The following is an 18,320-nucleotide window of genomic DNA, read 5'->3' as shown; positions in this document are numbered from 1 at the left end:
GATCCTGGGGCGAGGCGGGGAACCACCATCTGCTCAGATTGCAAAAACCAAAGCGGCGGCGAGGGACCTACGCGGAGTAGGAGGAGGAGGAGGAGGCAGCCGACGACCAAGCCCGCCTCCTTTGCTCCCCTCCCGGCTTGTCTCCGGCGCCGGCCCGGCCTTGCTCCGCCTCTTCCCCTGGAGGTTTGCAGGGAGACGGCAGCTGCAGACACGCTCTCCGGGCCCGACCAGACTCCTTGCAGCTGAGGTGAGCTTTATTCCCACCACCCACCCCTTTCTTTGGTCTTTCTTCACTTTCTTCCTGGAGGAAAAAACCAAAACGAGGTTCTGGGGCAAAAAAAAAAGAGGAGGAAGAAATGCAGCTGGAGCCGGCTAAAGAGGAAATGGCGGCTGGGGGTGGGGTGCCTTTTGCAAAAAAAAAAAAGAAAAGGCGCATTTTGCAGCCGCCTGGGAGGCGCAGCCACTTCTCCTCGCCTCCCCTCAGGGGCCTCTGTAACTTGAGGCGGCCGAGGCAGCGTGTCTTGCCGCCTCTTGGGAGAAGAAGGAGGAGGCAGCCCTGTGCCTGTGCCTGTGTACTCGGAAGTCAGTCCCGTTGGATTAAGTGGGGCTTACTCCCGGGTAAATGGGTGTAGGATTGCAGCCCCAGGGCGGAGAGGCCGAAATAGACGCCGCCCGAGGGGAGGGGAACAAAGGGCTCTTCCGCGACACGTGGACGGACGGTGGAGGAAGCCTTACCCACGTGCAGTCGGATGGTGCCTGCCCCGGTGCTTGGGGGGGGGGAGGGGTGTAGAATTGCAACTCTAGTTAGGGCGGGGAGGAAGCCCCAAAGCCTGCCAAAACACCCCCCATGAAATCCGACCTCCATCATATCGCATAACATAGGAGCCAACTCCTAGGGGCCGAGGTACCTTTGCTCCCGTCCCTTAAAATATTTGAGGGGGACAGCCCTCCTCCCCGCAGTTCATGGGCATTGCCATTCAAATACGGCATGCCATGTGATCATAGACATATTTTTTAGCCGATTTTTCGCGCCCCCTCACTTGCGCCCCTGGCAGGGGCCCACCTTACCACCCGCCAGCTATGGCCCTGAATACGATTCCTTATTATCGATTTGGTGATGCTGCAGATATTTTAAAAAATGAAACAAAGAGCACACAGTCTGTTCCCTGGTTGCTTTTGTGTCCTGTTCGAATGCATTGGGTTGCTCTTTAAGATTTTCATGCATTCCCAACTTGAAGATGAAAACTGTATATTGTTACTGAAAGGATTCTTAAGAAATCACAGGACTTGGTGTGCTCCTAAGATGGCAGATCTCAAAAGTCGTAAGAGCAGAGAAGGAATGACATTGGAGGCTGCCAACTGCTGTTGCCACTTTCTCATAGAGTTAATGGTATACCAGTTCAAGGGAGACAATTTATCACACAGCTTGTCCTTTAAAAGCTAACTTAACATTTCTACAAGAAATTCAAAATAATAATTCATTAGCCCTGTTTTACTGTTGGTGAGTTGACCTCTTAATGTTGAACAGCGGTCACCTTGACGAACAGGAAGTACCTTGTGCATTTTTTCACATGCGTTTCTCAACCTGATGCCCTCAAGATATTTGGCTCAAACTTCCATCGGCCCCAGTGAGCATAGCCACCAGTCAGGGATGATGGGATTTGCTGTCCAACGACGACTAGATGGCAATAGGTTAGGGTAACCTGTTTTAGGTTCTTCTGTGGCATTGGTCCTGCTGTAAAATCTTAACTTATCTTGATTGCACTCCTTCCCTCTATAAGTTCATCTTCTGTGGTGGTTTGTGGGGATAATTCCAATCCTACTCATTTCTTTTGCAGTGAGATAATGGCTTCCAACACAGAGCGCACATTCATTGCTATCAAGCCTGATGGAGTCCAGCGGGGAATCATAGGTGAAATCATCAAGCGATTTGAACAGAAGGGATTCAAACTGGTGGCTATGAAATTTATGCATGTAAGTTTAATCTTGGTAAATGGTGCAGTAAAGCAGGATTAGAGAACCTTTTTCTGCAGTGTGTGTGTGTGTGTGTGTGTGTGTGTGTATGAGAGAGAGATCAGAGGCTGCAGGCCAGCAGTGGGCGGGGCCAGAAACAAAAAGTAGATCCATCCATCCCTCTCCCTTCCTTGCTGTCTAGCAAGCTGCCGAGGGACGAACTTTTCAATCCTACCAGCTGCCTAAACTGATTGCTTGCAGAGGGTTTGTCCACCCATTTCAGCTTCTCCCACCCTACCCTAATTGATAAGTTTAGTCATGATTTAGAACAGGGCTGAGGTGTACAACATTAGGCAGTAGTCATTCATCAAAGGGACCCATCAAGTGAGTCATGATGCCAGTTAACAGCAGAAAGCTCGTTATTGTGCTATACAGTGGTACCTCAGGTTACATACGCTTCAGGTTACAGACTCCGCAAACCCAGAAATAGTGCTTCAGGTTAAGAACTTTGCTTCAGGATAAGAACAGAAATCGGGCTCCAGCAGCGTGGCAGCAGCAGGAGGCCCCATTAGCTAAAGTGGTGCTTCAGGTTAAGAACAGTTTCAGGTTAAGTACAGACCTCTGGAACGAATTAAGTACCTAACTTCATATACCACTTCATATACCACTGTATATGAGGTGGCATAATGGAACTACCAGTGAGAGCTCAAAATCAAAGGTAGAAATGGAGGTGTGAGCTTGTATTTGTGTTTTGAATTGTTTCTTTCTGACATAATTTGAAATATTTCAACATTTGGATATCTTTTGCCTAAACGGTCTTTTAAGTATCGGTTCAGAGAATCATGGAATTGTAGAGTTGGAAGGGGCCATGAGGTCCAACCCCCTGCAATGCAGGAATCTTTCACCCAAAGTGGGGCTTGAATCCACAATCCTGGGATTAAAATTCTCACGCTTTACTGACTGAGCTAAACAGCCTCGTGTTTTATTCAGATTTGAACCATGACATGGGTTGCAGATTGTGGATGATTTGAGCTCAAGTGCTGTTTCACTCAGAAATGTTTTATTTTGGGAGGGGGTACGCTCTCGAGGACACATAATTTAGTGAAGGGTTACACTGTGGCTTGCATGTGTGTTGCCTTTTTAATTTAGCTTATATAGTTGCGGGAAAGCTAAATATAGCCTAGCGCCTATGCCAGGGGGTTTAATCCGGGAGCTCCTGTGGCAGTTTATCTTCTGGGGTAAAATCCTTAAAAAAAAGTTCAATAACTTCAATCCTTTAAAAACTGAACAACTCTGGTTGGCCTCACTTCATCATATCTGACCCTCTTTGAAAAAAGTTTGGGCACCCCTGGCCTATGCACACTTTTTGTAGCTTGCACAAGGCTAAGGCAGAGCAAAAGCTACTTTAGAAAACGAGACAAAAATGTATCCTGTTTTCAGTATGTGTCAAACTACAGGCTTTCAATTATACATATACAAGCCTCGTCTTCCTGCTGTTTCAGTTTGGTGGTTGTCCCTTCCCTGCTAAGTACAGTAGGTTCTATTAAAACTACCTGTGTAACCCAATACATACAAGCTGGTATGACTTTGACTAGAAGGTTATACTGAGTAAGATAATATGCAACTTGTGCAGCAGCAGCAGCATTGCTGGACGATCTGTTGGTACTGACTGTCCAAACTACCATTAGTTTGCTTTCTTATAGCCTAACTCTTGAGCTTAGTTATGAGTGCTTTGCTACTTGTTTGGCAGTGTACTGTCTCAGTGTTAGATGTCCTGCTTGTGGGCCTCCTATACCATATGCATTTTTGTTAGCCACTGGGAAACAGGATACTGACTAGACAGGTTTTGCTTTGATCCAGCAGGACTCTTCTTAAGTGACTTAGCAGCTCCTTTCTGCAGTTAATCATGAGCGTTAACCATCTCTTTTCTTCCAGGCTTCTGAAGAGCTTCTCAAACAGCACTATATTGACTTGAAAGATCGGCCGTTCTACCCTGGTTTGGTTAAATATATGAATTCTGGGCCTGTAGTACCCATGGTAAGTGGTTTTATGTAAACATAAACATCAGACTCATACCTGATACTCTCCAGGTGTGGTTCCAACTTCCATTAGCCCCAGCCAGCATGGCCAATGGTCATATAGTTGTTAGCTTACCTCTCATTTAGGCCTTTGTGGAAAAGTAAGGAAAGGCGAGATGGTGCAGGTTTGTAGTAATTTATCAGTTCTGCTCTGCAGCTAATTCTGATTCCCTAACAAGCCGCCTCTTGTTTCAGAGTAGAGGAAAGAAATACCGGAGATGAAATCTGAGGGTAGCTCTGCCCCTTCCTTGGTGAGCAAGATCAGAATAGGCAGCCCTCTAGAGTGGGTGACCAATTAAGATCATTGGGACTAGAAATATTAATTCATCTTAGAATATTTTTTAAAAACTTCACTCTGAATTTATTGCTTTGTTTTTTCTTCTCTGTTAACAGTGAAACAATGAAGTGATTGGCTGTTTCCAAAATAATTTCCTCTTGCAGTCTGCTAACGCTGCTGCAAATGTTGTGCAGACAGACCCTAATTTGGTTTACTAAGAAGTGAATCCACTTAGAATTGTGGTACTTGCAAGTGGGCATGCTTTGAACTGGCCTCTTCATCTTTCACTTAGAAAGGGTAGAGAAGGAAAAAGCCCTAAACATTCCCCACCTTATTTAAAAAGAGAAACTCCCGGGACCTGCTGCACAGATGTACAGCAAGGGTGTAATTCAGTGTTGCGCCATTACAAATGTTCTGTCTTCACAAGCATATCAGTTGCCTGACAAAATGACGCATGCCCCCACAACGTGGTCTTCTGAGGATCTCTCAACCTGCCAGAGCCTGTTTCATTTCACAAAGAACATACTCCATAAGAAAAGCTCTCATCACTTTCATCTGGTCAAGTACCGTGGTTAAACATATGTGCTAAACCAGTTTATTCTTGCAGGTTTGGGAAGGACTCAACGTGGTGAAGACGGGCAGAGTGATGTTGGGGGAAACTAACCCAGCAGATTCCAAGCCTGGCACTATCCGTGGCGACTTCTGCATTCAAGTGGGCAGGTTGGTACTGGGATTTATATTTATCTGTATTAAATAAGACTTGCAAGGTGCTGCTGAAGTACTACTAATTATCAAAACCTTTAAAAGAAAATGTTCAGAATACATGCCTCACTATTTAAAACAGAAGACTGGGTAGTGTAAGCATACCTCCAGCAAAATAAAATGCTTTTGTGTTAACAGGATAAATTGTGCGTTCCACTTGGCTTTTGTCAAACAGCTTAACTGTTTGCTTATTTAAGGTACTGATGATCAAGAGCTAGCTGATAGCCATTCATATACCCGTGAAACTACCTGTACAGTTGGCCGGTCATTTGATTAAAGGCGATGATAGGTTCATTTTGTGTGTGTGACTAAGAAATCCTTTAAGCTAAACTGACTGACTCTTGCGGATACTTTCTTATCAACCTAGACATTTCATATGTGTAGGCTTAGCTGTCAAGTATTCTGTTCCAGATTCTTCTTTCAGAAATGTCTCTAAATGCTACACAAGTTTTATAAACTGAATTCCTTGGTCTTCCCTGTAGGAACATCATTCATGGCAGTGACTCTGTGGAAAGTGCTCAGAAAGAGATCAATCTGTGGTTCAAGCCTGAAGAACTTGTGAACTACAAACCTTGTGCTCATGATTGGGTTTATGAATAGATTAGTCCTGGTGACAAGTTCTGCCTTCTTCCAACAAAGCATGTCATTCCACCCACCTGCTGTCCTGGGAGCAATTATCACGGTTACCTTTGTGATTATTGGCATTAAGAAATAAAATATGAATTATTAGTTGTTTTCATTTCTTCATTTTAGAGAAACGAAAAGGTAGCTTATGAACAGTTTCTGTTGTAGATTTACTAGGAGTGCCCAGCAAATTAAAAATAGCCTGGCAAATGTAACTATTGCAAATTAAAGCTTCACTGGAGCTTGTGCATTGTTTCTCAAAGTGGTTTAGGACTATTAGCTCAGATATGTGTTACAAATGGAGATGTGTGAGAGCTCTTTTGAGGATCCTGAAGGAAGTCTAAGCTAGCTTGAACAATTCATTGAAGAAACAAGCTACTGCTTTCTTTTTCAACAAGACAGAAGATGAAATATTCCTTACCACAGGACTGCTTTCAGAATCCAAGATCAAGCCCAGCAATACTATAGGAGAGCCATGTTTTAGAAGCCATTAATGATGTTGGCTGAACACTGCTGATCAAATTTGTCAGACCAGGGAGGAAGCTGCTGCTAATTTAAGAAATTTCAACTCCACAAATTTTAAGTGATTAAGACTAAGTTGTGTGACTCATATTGGGGCTGCAATTGAATGTTAACAGTGTGAAATTCTAATGTTCCAGAAACTGTTGTAGGAGATCCTAGGCCATATCTGATAATGGCTGTGTTTATCAAACCCTTTTATTATTATTGCAATTTCACCATGAGAACAGCAGCCTTATTGGTGTTCTGTGTGACCAGGCTCTGGTTTTCTAAGCAAATTGCTGCTGTTAAGGATTCATGTTGGCGTCACCTGAAAATGAGAGAGGAAAAGGTCCACCCACCTGGCTTTACTTTTAACATTTTTATTTTGTGTAAAAAAGGCAAATTTAGTGAATTATTTTCATCTTGTACACAAAGTTATAATTTTTAATGCTTTTTTTCACATCCATGCTTGAAAATTTGCAGTCTGGTAAAAATGAAAGTAACATTAATTTCATCAAAAGCATTTTCACTGAGTTATATACATTTCATTAGAGGTTTTTAAACGCTCCCATTTGACCACACAAGTTACCAGAAAATAAAAGATTAAATTTATACAGATATTGATCTATATCAAATACATACAGAAATGATGTAAAAACCCTATTCAACTTTTTTTTTTTTAACTTCTGCCCTGATGGTTTTTCCAGGGCAAAAGTTGATGCTTTTTCTTCTTCTTTTTTTATAAATGGCTGAGACTTTACTTAAATATGAAAATTAAAAAGAAAAAAAATCAATTTAATCACAGTTTTAATCCCTTTCCAATAAAGGATTGTTACCAAATATATTAGCACCATAATACAAATATTGATGGGAGAAGGTGTTCACATCACATAAAAATGACGACGACAATAAAAACGAACAAACACTGAAACCCGTGTTAGTATCAATAGAACAAGAAACTGATAACTGCTTTTGCTTTTGTCAGATTCAGCAAGGAAATTTAAAACAAAACAGGGTCGGCTGTAAAAAGAAGGAGCACTTACAATGCAACTTGACCTTGTCTGTGGTGCCTTCTTGTTTATAGATTAAAAAAATGTGCGCCAAATACTGAAAATAGCTGACCCTTTGCATCAGCACAGGCATCAAATCCCTGACCAACTCTTCCCCCCTCCCCCACACCATCCCAATTTTGTGTTAATTAGTTCACAGTAAAATAAAGAGAATGTTCTTCGAGCTAAATTATACCCAAAAAAATGCATGCATACCAAAGCAATTAAACCCAGTACTAAGAAAGATCACTGCCACCCAGTCATCATCTGTATTAAGAGGCCACAGACAAATGTTGCTTAGAATCAACACTGAATAAACAAAGCGAAGGAAGTAATAACCCCAGGGAACTAAGATGGAACAAGGGAGTCATGAAGCAATTTTAATAATAGGTGTTTCCGCAAATAAGAAGTCTATCATACACACGTTATGTATTGGGATGTGGTATTCTGCCTACAGGCAGAAATTGGGGTGGATTAGATTGGCAGTGGTACCAACTTAACATGTATGCAGATCTACCTCCAGAAACCCAAAGACTAGCAACGTAACACTAATCAAGATGATCACCCTTGTAGCATGGTTCTAGGTCTGACAAGGTCCAACAGGTCCCTGGGACTATTTCAGCTTGATGTGGTAAGGATCAAATGTGGCTATGGATGTTCCAGGAGCTGCCGTATTCAACAGAGGTAAGAGGAGGATTTCCACCTTCGATCCTGACAGACTGCATGACTAGCAGAAATCCAGCAGGTTCAGTGTTCAAAGCATTAAATGTGCAGTGATGAAGAAAGCTGTACCTTCTGAACTTCTGCCCGTTATATAGTTGTTAGATACGGAATTTCTGTCAGGTAAAAAGGGGGCAATTCCACCTAAAGGGTATGTTGTGTTGGGTGAAGCTCAAGACTGGATTTTCTGACCATACAGGACCCAATTTATAAACAAATCTAAGCTCTCTTTCTGGCTTTCCTCTCCTCTTGACAGAGGACACTAGTCTAGGCCTTCTCCTGTATCTTTTTTTATATATTAAGCAGTATTATGCAAGTGGTCCCTACTGAAATCAGAAGAAATACTTGTACAAGGGCTACTCTAAATCTTTCCAAGTCAGACCCTATGAAAATACAGGCTCTGAACAATCTTGACTATGCCAGTCCTGCAGAGAGAGTATACTGCCTTTATTAGGTGTGAGCAAGGCTAACAGAACTACATCTTAAAATGGGGAAAAAATTTATTCCAATTCTCTCTGGAGTCTCTGCCTTTTAGATCACTCTATCAACTGGCCTGATGGCATGGATCATCCTTGGTTTTGAGAGGCACTGGTTTAAGGATTAACAAAAATGGAGTGAGGGAGGGAGGAGGATTTCTTAGGTCCGTTTGTATGGTGACTTTTCAAAATATTGGTTGAAATCTAGTGAACCCCTTTGTGGGTGTGTACACACAATGCAGTGTTTTGCTGCCCTCCCTCCAAAGCGGCCCTCTCTGGCCACATTAGAAGCTGCTTTACAAACTGGAGAAGTTTCAAAAACAGCTGCAATGCAGTATTTGTGGAAGCGGGCGGCCATTTTACCCAAGGAAAAGAAAATGAAGGCAGCTCCGTTAAACCAAAATCTTTTTAGAGACAGAGAATATCTAATTATCACCTAAAATTCACAAGTATTTGACACCTGATAATCAGTTTAAAAATATGTATACATGAAGCAGTCAAAAATGGCCCAGCTATAGGGGGAAAGGGGGGGGGGAAGCCTAGAAATTGTTCTCATACATTCCTATACTATACAGAAAAAATGTACTTCCAGTAGTTACAAAATTTTATACCATTATCCCCTCTTGCATAGAATGTGGTAAACCTTTGCATATCACCAATGGTATGTACCCAACAATAGAGCAAGTTAATTAAGAAAAGAATCAAAATTGCTGGTTTTCAACTTTCTATGCGTTTTTAAAAATTCAAAACATATGCCAAAAAATCATCTCTGGGGCTTTGCAAGTTGCCAATGTAAAGCATTAGGCTTAAAGTGTGTAGAGGTTAATCTATAGGATTACTTTCTTCTAAGTCCTACCCTAGAGTCAAGAATTTGACATTTATACTGCTCTAAAGAGGACCTGCAATGACCCAGAAGCAGTTACAGAACATAAGCAGTTAATTCCTGAGAGTTTAGTTAATGAACCTTACTGGTAAAAGCAAAACTCTTGACACGCATCATCATCCTGTCACAACACCACAGAGTGGCAATGTCAGCATGTTAGTTCTGAGAATGAAGCCATCTGCGAATATCCCACACAGATTCAACTCTCGGAGGAAAGATTCCAGGTTCTTCAGCATTCTTGCCACATCAGTCATTACGTGTTCTCGAAAACCTTTTGCTTGAAAATGGTGTCCGCGGCCAAGTCAAAGAAAGCATGAGGCCTAAAAGCAGGGCCATGTCATTCTTAGGCAAGCCAGTTCAATTCATAACCCAAAAGCTCTTCCAAATGGGTAGGGAAAGCAAAATGACATGTCCTCCTCTATTTGCCTCAGCTGTGTCTTCCACCGGGATGGAAAGCAGGCCTGTCACAAAGTTTCTGTAGAAAAGGGCCTTTTGCGTCTGCCTCGTTTTCCTTACACAAGAAAAAAAAAGTCACAAACTCATGTCCATTTTGTAACCTCTCCAGCCGAAACGTGCTGAAGCTTTGCTGATCATTTCCATGAATATCTCGACATTTTAAAATGTGAACAGGAAACCACAATGCAGCAGTATCCGGCCCAAACCCAATGGCCTCCAAAAAGCTTGGACCTCAGCTTCGTTCTCCAAAAATTTAAGCCCAAACTCTTGAAAATTATGTTGCCACTTCCAGGAGGAACCCTTTCCAGACTCCATTCTTCCAACTTATTTTGGTATGTCTTCACCACCCCTAAGATCAGAATCCCATGATTTCACCATGGAAAAGACAGGGTATGACTAGTGTAGTTTGAAATTCAGAATCTCCCAGCTTGTACCAGAAGGCTCACTTGTTACAAACAGTTCATTTGCTTTTTTTTTCTTCAACTAAATACTACCACCTCATCTTCTTCAAAGGGTTTCCTGCAATCCTGCTATAATTAAGCTTTTAATTCTTACCAAAAAATTAGAATCTCATTTTTTTTAACAATGCACAATAAATCTGAACTCGAAAATATTACAAAAATTCTTTTAAAAGCTTCAAATACAACACAAGTGTCAATTATTTTTTAATAAATTGAAAAATCTTTTTCACTAAAATAGTTTCCTCATCCTCCAAAAATTCTGAATTGAAATCTTATCTGCAGTTAGCAAAGTGCCCTTAGTAGAAGCCATCAAACTGTATCTTCAGAATGGGAACATCAGTCTTGAAGAAAGGCTCTTTTTGTACCATCCTGCCCTGCTCTGCCCTTAGGGTTCTTGTTTGATGTAGTGGCTGGCTGACCCATTGCTTTCCTGGTCAGATGCTCCTTGAAGAAAGTTGTATTCCTCTCCATCTAGCAACTCCTCCTTCAGCTGCAGTGAGGAGACTAAACATGAAAAAGGAGGTTTAAAAAATGAAAAGTTGGTGAACATTTGAAGACACATTTCCTTTCAGTTCAGACTCTGAAATTTTCAAGCATGCTCCAACTTGTTGTTACCTCTGTAACAAAATGCAAACCCCCACAATTTAACACTGAAAAAATTAAATTAAGTACAGACATTGAGAAATACTGAACGCATGGGCTGTAATTGAAAATGTGACTAAGAAAAGGAGGGAGGAAAGAAAAGGTGATTGGTTATGACCTTTTAGTACTATAACTGTGGAGGGATTTGCTTCCCATTCAGCAGAATCCTCCTCTTCAAGATACAGCATTTCCACTCATCATAAGAAACTTTTGGGAGGAAAACAAGGCATTGATTGTTGAACGAATACAGCACAAAGGACTAAGCAGAAATCCCCTGTATTAAGTTATTATCTCATTTTACTATTATCTATTCCATTAAAAAAAAATCAGTGTGTATTTCAACCTTTCTATTATTTGCTCTCACGTGCATGCCCTTGTCTATTAACCACTATTAGTATATTAACAGACTGGGAAACTTAGGCTGAGAGTGATTTTTCTTAAAAACATGAGTGAGATCCAGCTGAGATTGGATTTGGAACTCAGATCTTATTGGATCAATAGCTAAGCTATTTGTGCTGTTACCCAACTTTTTAAAAGTTGATTGACTGGATGTTTCAGTTTATTAATTGTGCACAAATCTGCTTACTAGTAAATTCCCCCCCCCCTAAAATTGTACTTTCCATTGGTGAAGGCACAATTTTTTAAAATGTGTTAACTTTTCTCACATAATCTCCCAGCTGCTAAAATGGTACCCCACCCCCCACCCCCCGCTTGAACACATACAATTGCAACAATTACAAATAAGGCATTTCTTTTCAAATAGACAGGAATTAAGTGAAATTTAAATATAGGGGAAGTTAGGTACAGCAGTGTTCAGGCTGCTTGATGAAGAATGTGATGGGAATGTTGCAAAACCACACAGGCAACCAGAATCCTGTGTTTTCACCCCAGTGATAGTTTTATATAGGATTCAAAGTGGGACACAATTACACAGAGGTTTCAAGAAGGTTCAAATACTGTACATATTACATAAGGGTTGTGACTAAGCCAAAACGTGCATGAACCCATGATAAATACCTGCATCATTTGTTCTGCTCAACAGCAAAAACCTCCCTAGTTTTAAGGAAGATTCCTTGCACACAGAAATCCAGCAAATTAAGGAGAAGCTAGGCTAGATTCCTTCTCCTAGTTTTCTGTATAATATATATATAGAGAGAGAGAGTGAGCATTCAGGTCCCCACCTACGGTCTGAAGTGCTACATCTCAGCCAGAGTTTACCACCTCAGTGAGCGCTGGGCCTAAACCCAAGATACTGATCTTGGTAGATGATTGCTCAGACCCATAACGAACACTTTTCATGACATCAACAGAACAAGCAGAATCATTCACTCGACAGAAGCCATTTTGGTCATACAGTCAAATATCCTCCTACATTCTATGTTAATTATGACAGCCTTTCATATATTTAAAAAGTACAGGGTGATTCATCATGAAGTATACAGTTTCCATTTATAGTGAATGGGAACTGTAGACTTCATGATGAATCACCCTGTATTATTATGTATTTTTCTAGGAGTATTACCCACATTTCCCCTAGGTTCTACTTTCTTCAGCCATCCCTCACATTTTGATTCCTAGATCCAAGTCCTCCTAGATTTGCTTGCTCCTTTCTTAAAACGGCATCACCAGAGCATGAGCGTTAGTCTTCTACGAAGAGCCTTGAATAAAGCAGCAGCATTGCCTCCTTGATGTTGCACACAGTGGCTCAGACCCACAAATCGCCACACGGAACACACGTGTCTCCATAAAGAGATGGATGGTGAAGTCAGCCTGAAAAGTTGCCATCATCTGTTTGGCACGTAAACACACACACACACCCCTGGTCTGACATGGATCTCCATAGGTGTAGCTCCGGGGTGTGGAATGCCAGTTTTGGGTGGTGCAGTGAATGTCTTTGTATAGTAGGGTACACTCCAGCCAAGCAAAAGCACAAGGCCTTTAGGGGTGTTGCCTAGGTCAGAGGTTTCACACTCGTTTTAGTTGCATGAGGACCTTTGCTTTTCACCTAGCACAGCCCCCTTTCGCATGTAGGAGAGTGATTGGAACCAGGAGATCACCCTTGCTAAATTGGGGCATGCCAGTTTTAATAGTAATATCTTTTAAAAGTACCGTATTTTTCGCCCTATAGGACGCACCGTCCCATAAGGCGCACCTAGTTTTTTGGGGGGGAAATAAAGGGGGGGGATTATTTCCCAGCCCCCAGAACAGGCAGCTCTCTGCAAGCCGTGGGAGCCCAGCGCCGGGCTCCCTCTGCTTGCGGAGAGGTGCGCGAAGCCTGGACGCGCTGAGCTCAGCGCGCGCAGGCTTCAACATGCAGGCAACTCTCCGCAAGCAGCGGGAGCCCAGCACTGGGCTCCCGCTGCTTGCGGATAGCTTCCTGAAGCCTGGAGAGCAAGAGGGGTCGGTGCGCACTGACCCCTCTCGCTCTCCAGGCTTCAGCGAAAGCCTGCATTCGCCCCATAGGACGCACACACATTTCCCCTTCATTTTTGGAGGGAAAAAAGTGCGTCCTATAGGGTGAAAAATACGGTAATTCAAAACAGCATTTGCTGCCTTTTTGCCATTACTTTGGATTTCATTTTAATGGCAATTTGCCGTTATATGCCAATTTGCCTCTTACCAAACTGTGGTGGCCTTACTTTTTCAAAAATAAACTATTATTTTTCATACCTCTCTGTGAAGTCATATGACATTCCCTACAACAATTTACTCCGCCACTTTGAATTCTAAGGTGCATCCACTGAATGTGCTTTGCAAGTTTTACAATTGGAAGTAATAATGAGGAAATTAACGCATTCCCTGAGGATGCAAATAAAGTGTTTTTATGAAAAAGTAGGCTCACATTATTATTATTTTTGGAATATGAGATATAATCACCTGGTTTGTAATGTAATTTGTTAATGTTTTGGTCAAAATGTATGGAATACAAATTATTATACCAATAGGATAACATGAATAACTTAAAGGGTTATATTGCTCTTGAATTTTTGTGATTTTACCAAGTGACAGTCTTAAGTCTGCATCTGAAAAACAAGAAGTGGAACTCTGCTTGCACAATGGGGCTTTTCTGGCTACCCCCTGCAAAACAAACCCTACACTGTCCCAACCACTTCTGTCTAGAAGAGTATGGAATGGTCTGTAGTGGAAGAGAGAAACTGGAAGAATTTATCAGAGCTGCCTTTTGACACAAGCCTCTCTACAAATTCAGAATAAAGGCCTGTTCAGATTATAATATCATCTCCAATGCTAGGGTTATATGTTTTAATACTCCCTCCTACACTGTTTTTTTTAAAAGTTGTTAAGTTTGAACTAGCATGTTAGAAATAAAGAAATATACTCTACATCTCCCCCATACAGATTAGTTCAGGAGTTCTGAAACTGTGGTCCCCAGACTATCAAGTAGTCCACAAGTTTCATGCAGGTAGTCCTTGTGTGTCTGTGAAGAGGAGCAGGAGCAGTGGCTATAAACAGCAGATGCCGGTGGAGTGACGCCAGCCCTGTGCCGCTTTGCGAGGCTGGCAGCTGATCTGAATGAATTGCCTGGTGAATCATTCAGATCAGATCCCAGCCTTGCAAAGTGCTGCAGGACTGGCAGGGCGGCGGGATCAGTGCCCCCTGGAAAAATGTGCCTGGGGCCATCACCCTGGCAGCCCCACCACCACCACCACCACGTTACACCCCTGGGTGGTCCTACTCAATAGTCAAAGTTGGTCTACAGGAGCGGGGCATATGGGCATATGGCTCCCGGTGGAGTACAGGATCAGGTTTAAGGTGCTGGTTTTAACCTTTAAAGCCCTATACAGCCTAGGACCCTTGTACCTACGGGACCGCCTCTCCTGGTATGTCCCACAGAGAAATTTACGGTCTGCAAATAAAAACATCCTAAAGATCCCAGGCCACAGAGAGGTTAGGCTGGCCTCAACTAGAGCCAGGGCTTTCTCGGCTGCGGCTCCAATCTGGTGGAACACTCTGTCACAAGAGACTAGGGCCCTGCAGGACCTGACATCCTTCCGCAGGGCCTGCAAGACAGAGCTGTTCCACCAGGCCTTTGGTCAGGGCGCAGCCTGACCCTCTCCTCTGGCAATCTGCACAGAATTTTGCTTGATGGTTGCCATTAATTTGATTTTAATTTGATTTAATTAATTTTATAATGAATGTTTTTAGAATGTTGGACTATTTTGATTGTTGTTAGCCGCCCTGAGCCCAGCTTCGGCTGGGGAGGGCGGGATATAAATAAAATTTATTATTATTATTATTATCTTGTCCATTGGCAGATCCAGTTCCAAGTTCAATCCCCCAGTTAACACTTTCAAAAGATCTCAAAGGAAGCACAGTCAATTTAAAAGACTGCTGTACATATTGCCAACCATCTATGGATATCTGACATAAATATTTTACAGTTTAATGCACTAATTGTGCTGCTTCTTATTGTTTTGATACTGGCAAACCAGCAAAACATGGCCATCTGTCATGGATGCTTTAGCCGAGATTCCTGCATAGCAGGGGGCTGAACTAGATGGCCCTTGAGTCCCTTCCAGCTCCATGATTCTATGGTATGGTGAAGGTGTGCTATATCTGACGCAAAGGAAACAAATATGGTTCAGACAAGTTTTTTTTAAGAGAGTCTCTTCCGTTAAAAATGTGATATAACAGTCACATAGATAGCTGCATAAAAACTGTTGACACTGACTAAAGTAGCAAACAAGACATATACAGCCTTTAATAAGAAAGACAATATCCAAAAGAGCCAAGTAACTGCTCATGAAATAACTAAAAGATTAATAAAAATAATCCAAGGCTCTGGCTGGCAAAAGGGACTGATGTGGGAAAAGAATATACTATAACTGCTATTTTTTTCCTTTTATGCTTCTTCTGAAGCATCCATTACAGGCAGCTTTTGATGACAAGATGGCAAGTTCAGTTGTTGTTGTTTTTTCTCGGATCCAATATTGCAGCTTACTTTACAAACATTGACATAAATAGTCTTTGGAAAGTGCAAAGGAGCATGTTGTAATGCAGTCTCAAAAGTACAACCTGTTGCTACTTGGAACCTTACTAAAACAGAGGTCACTTGGCTTCGCTCTTAGTATGGTTCTATCTCATCTTCCTTGCTGACTCACATTCCTCTGCTAAATAAAATTTAAAAAGTTTAAATATTAAAACACGACATTAGAATGATACACATTCTACAACATGCAAAATAAATATTTACTCAATTCATTTCTCTCCCTGCCCCCGCCCCAATTCCTAGGACACTTGTATATCACTTTTTAGTAATCACAGACTGCTGAACTCTTTTTCCACCCGTACATTTTGGCAGACTGTACAGGCGTAACCCACCTGCTGTATCTACCCCTACAAGTGGAGTGGATTTAAAAACCTCTCAAGGAGAGGGAGCTTCATGGAGGATCAAATGGGGAACAGACTGAAATTGTCTCATTTTCTATTCCATAACAATCAAAGACTGAGAGCAGCTGGACTTCAGGGTCACAATGACCCCGAAGAAAGGACCACATGTCCAACATGTCTACAAAGGCTTTGGGTCTCAAAAGGGCAATCACTTGCATGCCAATTGCAGAACACTTTTGAAACGCTGGGAATCTTTGGGTACAATAACTCTCTGGGCAGTGGACCAAGGCCAACAGTAAATCCCCTTTAGGATTCTTTAGCTTTGGGATTCTTCAATTACATGTACCTTATGGGAGTATAAAGGAGTCCCCAAAGCTAGGCCACCTGGGAAAAACGGGTCTCTCAAGCCACTTAAGCCTGCTCAAAACTTCATGATGATTTGATACAAATATGTAGATGGTCCAGTTATCAAACAAGTTTGTTCTGTTTTTCAGAGAGTATTATATTCATGGGTCACTACCATCGGGGCATCAATTATTTTCCCATTACCATTCTATAGCTATTTCATCTTTCTAATAAAGGCAGTAACCAGGATGGAGTTACAGAAGAGCAAGCAACCTATTTATTTTGTGCAAGAGCTCAGTAAACAACATCATTTGCTTCAAGCTCTTGTTTTATTTCTCTTAGCTTTAAATACAAAAATACTGGTGATTTACAAAATGGCAATAGCATGAGGGGGGGGGGAGAGAGAGATTTTTCTTTCTATTAGTGCAGTAGCAATTGGAGTCAAGGCACCTCCTCAGGAACATGAAGAAAATAACTCAGCTGTAGCTACAGGAGTTAATTAAAGGTAGAAAATATCATGCATGATAATGAAGTCTGGTTGCTCATTATAATGCTCTCGATTTTCATCTTACACCACAGGAAATATTTTGTTCAGTTCATTCTAGTTATTTCTATTTGGCAAGAGGACCTAAATTTAAGGTTACAAAATTCATTATGGATCTATGCTCCAATGCTCTTAATAGCTGCACCAAAAAGGGGGGGGGCATGCTTTTTCATCATCACATCATTATTTCATATTGAAAATGGACCTCTCACATGTAGATCCCAGTGGTGAAATTCCGCAGCTACAGTTCAAAGTAAGCTGGTATTCTGGCACTACCCTTAGTAACTGATGGAAGGAAGCACAGAGGCTAATTTCATCCCTATCATCAAATACCTGTTTTCTGATCTTTCAACATGCCTGAGACAGAGGCACAAATAAAGCATTTCATCCGAAGGATTAGAAAAGGGCATACTGCGAAAAGAAAAGCCATCTCAAAAAGCCACACAGCCGGGCCTGGCTCCTACATATACAGTACGATACAAGGAGATATATGGGACTCTGATATTTTATTGGTTAGGGTAAACATGGAGAGTTCTCAGAAGGCAAGAAGGTAGCAGATATATGCAAGTTTCTTCTGAACTTTTGTAAACTCAATGAGGTCCTGTAGCATTCCCAGTCACCCCCCAGCCCACTACCCTTGCAACCTTGGAAATTCAGTGCATTGAAGACCCTACGTCAAATCAATTAACACTGTACGTATGTATAAAAATGGGACTCATTTGGGGACATTGCATGTTCTCCAAGAGACCAGTCTCTCAAAAATTACCTAAAGGTTTGATGTTTTCAGTGCTGAAAAAATGCAACCAGTTTTACAATTCTTAACATTTAAAATACAAACAAAGTTAGTAGCGTGAACACTCAAGGAAACAAGACCAGCTTTTAAGTAGCGAGGTGAGTTACCACTGAACAATGCATCTGTATAGAGATGTTGTAATGACCGAAAAATGAGGATGTATAATGAGCTGCGCCTGGCTTTCTGCCTATTGTTTTAAATATGCCATAGGTCTTCAGTATGCTTACGGGGAAAGACACTTCATTCCCGTTTGTGAGATGTGGAACATTTTTTTCTCTAACCAACAACTGTAGTAAGTATGTGCTCCAATAGTTACAACTATCCAAGAAGTAGGAATAGTTAAAGCTAGGGCTAGGTGAGGAGAAATTTGATAAATAAATCAAATCCTCAATTTGTTCACCCCAGCA

At 41.8% G+C, this 18,320-nt stretch overlaps 2 protein-coding genes across 12 annotated transcripts in view; one reads left to right on the top strand and one right to left on the bottom strand.

Annotated features, from left to right (window-relative positions):
* Positions 1-102: 102 nt before the first annotated feature.
* LOC114590001 (nucleoside diphosphate kinase) lies at positions 103-5,799 on the top strand. Its single transcript, XM_028716395.2, has 5 exons — positions 103-247; positions 1,839-1,974; positions 3,889-3,990; positions 4,916-5,028; positions 5,553-5,799. Exons 2-5 carry the CDS (start codon positions 1,846-1,848, stop codon positions 5,668-5,670), a joined length of 462 nt encoding a protein of 153 aa, XP_028572228.2. The 5' UTR covers positions 103-247; positions 1,839-1,845; the 3' UTR covers positions 5,671-5,799.
* A 760-nt stretch (positions 5,800-6,559) lies between these two features.
* The window catches only part of MBTD1 (mbt domain containing 1), a 49,360-nt gene continuing 37,599 nt past the window's right edge, over positions 6,560-18,320 (bottom strand). For 8 of the 11 annotated variants that reach the window (XM_028716359.2, XM_028716389.2, XM_028716391.2 and 5 more), the window contains one exon: positions 6,560-10,744. In XM_028716359.2, the coding sequence (XP_028572192.1) occupies positions 10,626-10,744 (119 nt within the window). In that variant the 3' untranslated portion in view covers positions 6,560-10,625. The other 3 variants (XM_028716367.2, XM_077924147.1, XM_028716387.2) reach the window with 2 other exon arrangements.

Source organism: Podarcis muralis, chromosome 2 (genome assembly GCF_964188315.1).
Source record: "Podarcis muralis chromosome 2, rPodMur119.hap1.1, whole genome shotgun sequence".
Classification (NCBI taxonomy): domain Eukaryota; kingdom Metazoa; phylum Chordata; class Lepidosauria; order Squamata; family Lacertidae; genus Podarcis; species Podarcis muralis.
The sequence above is the reverse complement of the archived record's forward strand: the minus strand, read 5'-3'. Positions and strand labels throughout refer to the sequence as shown.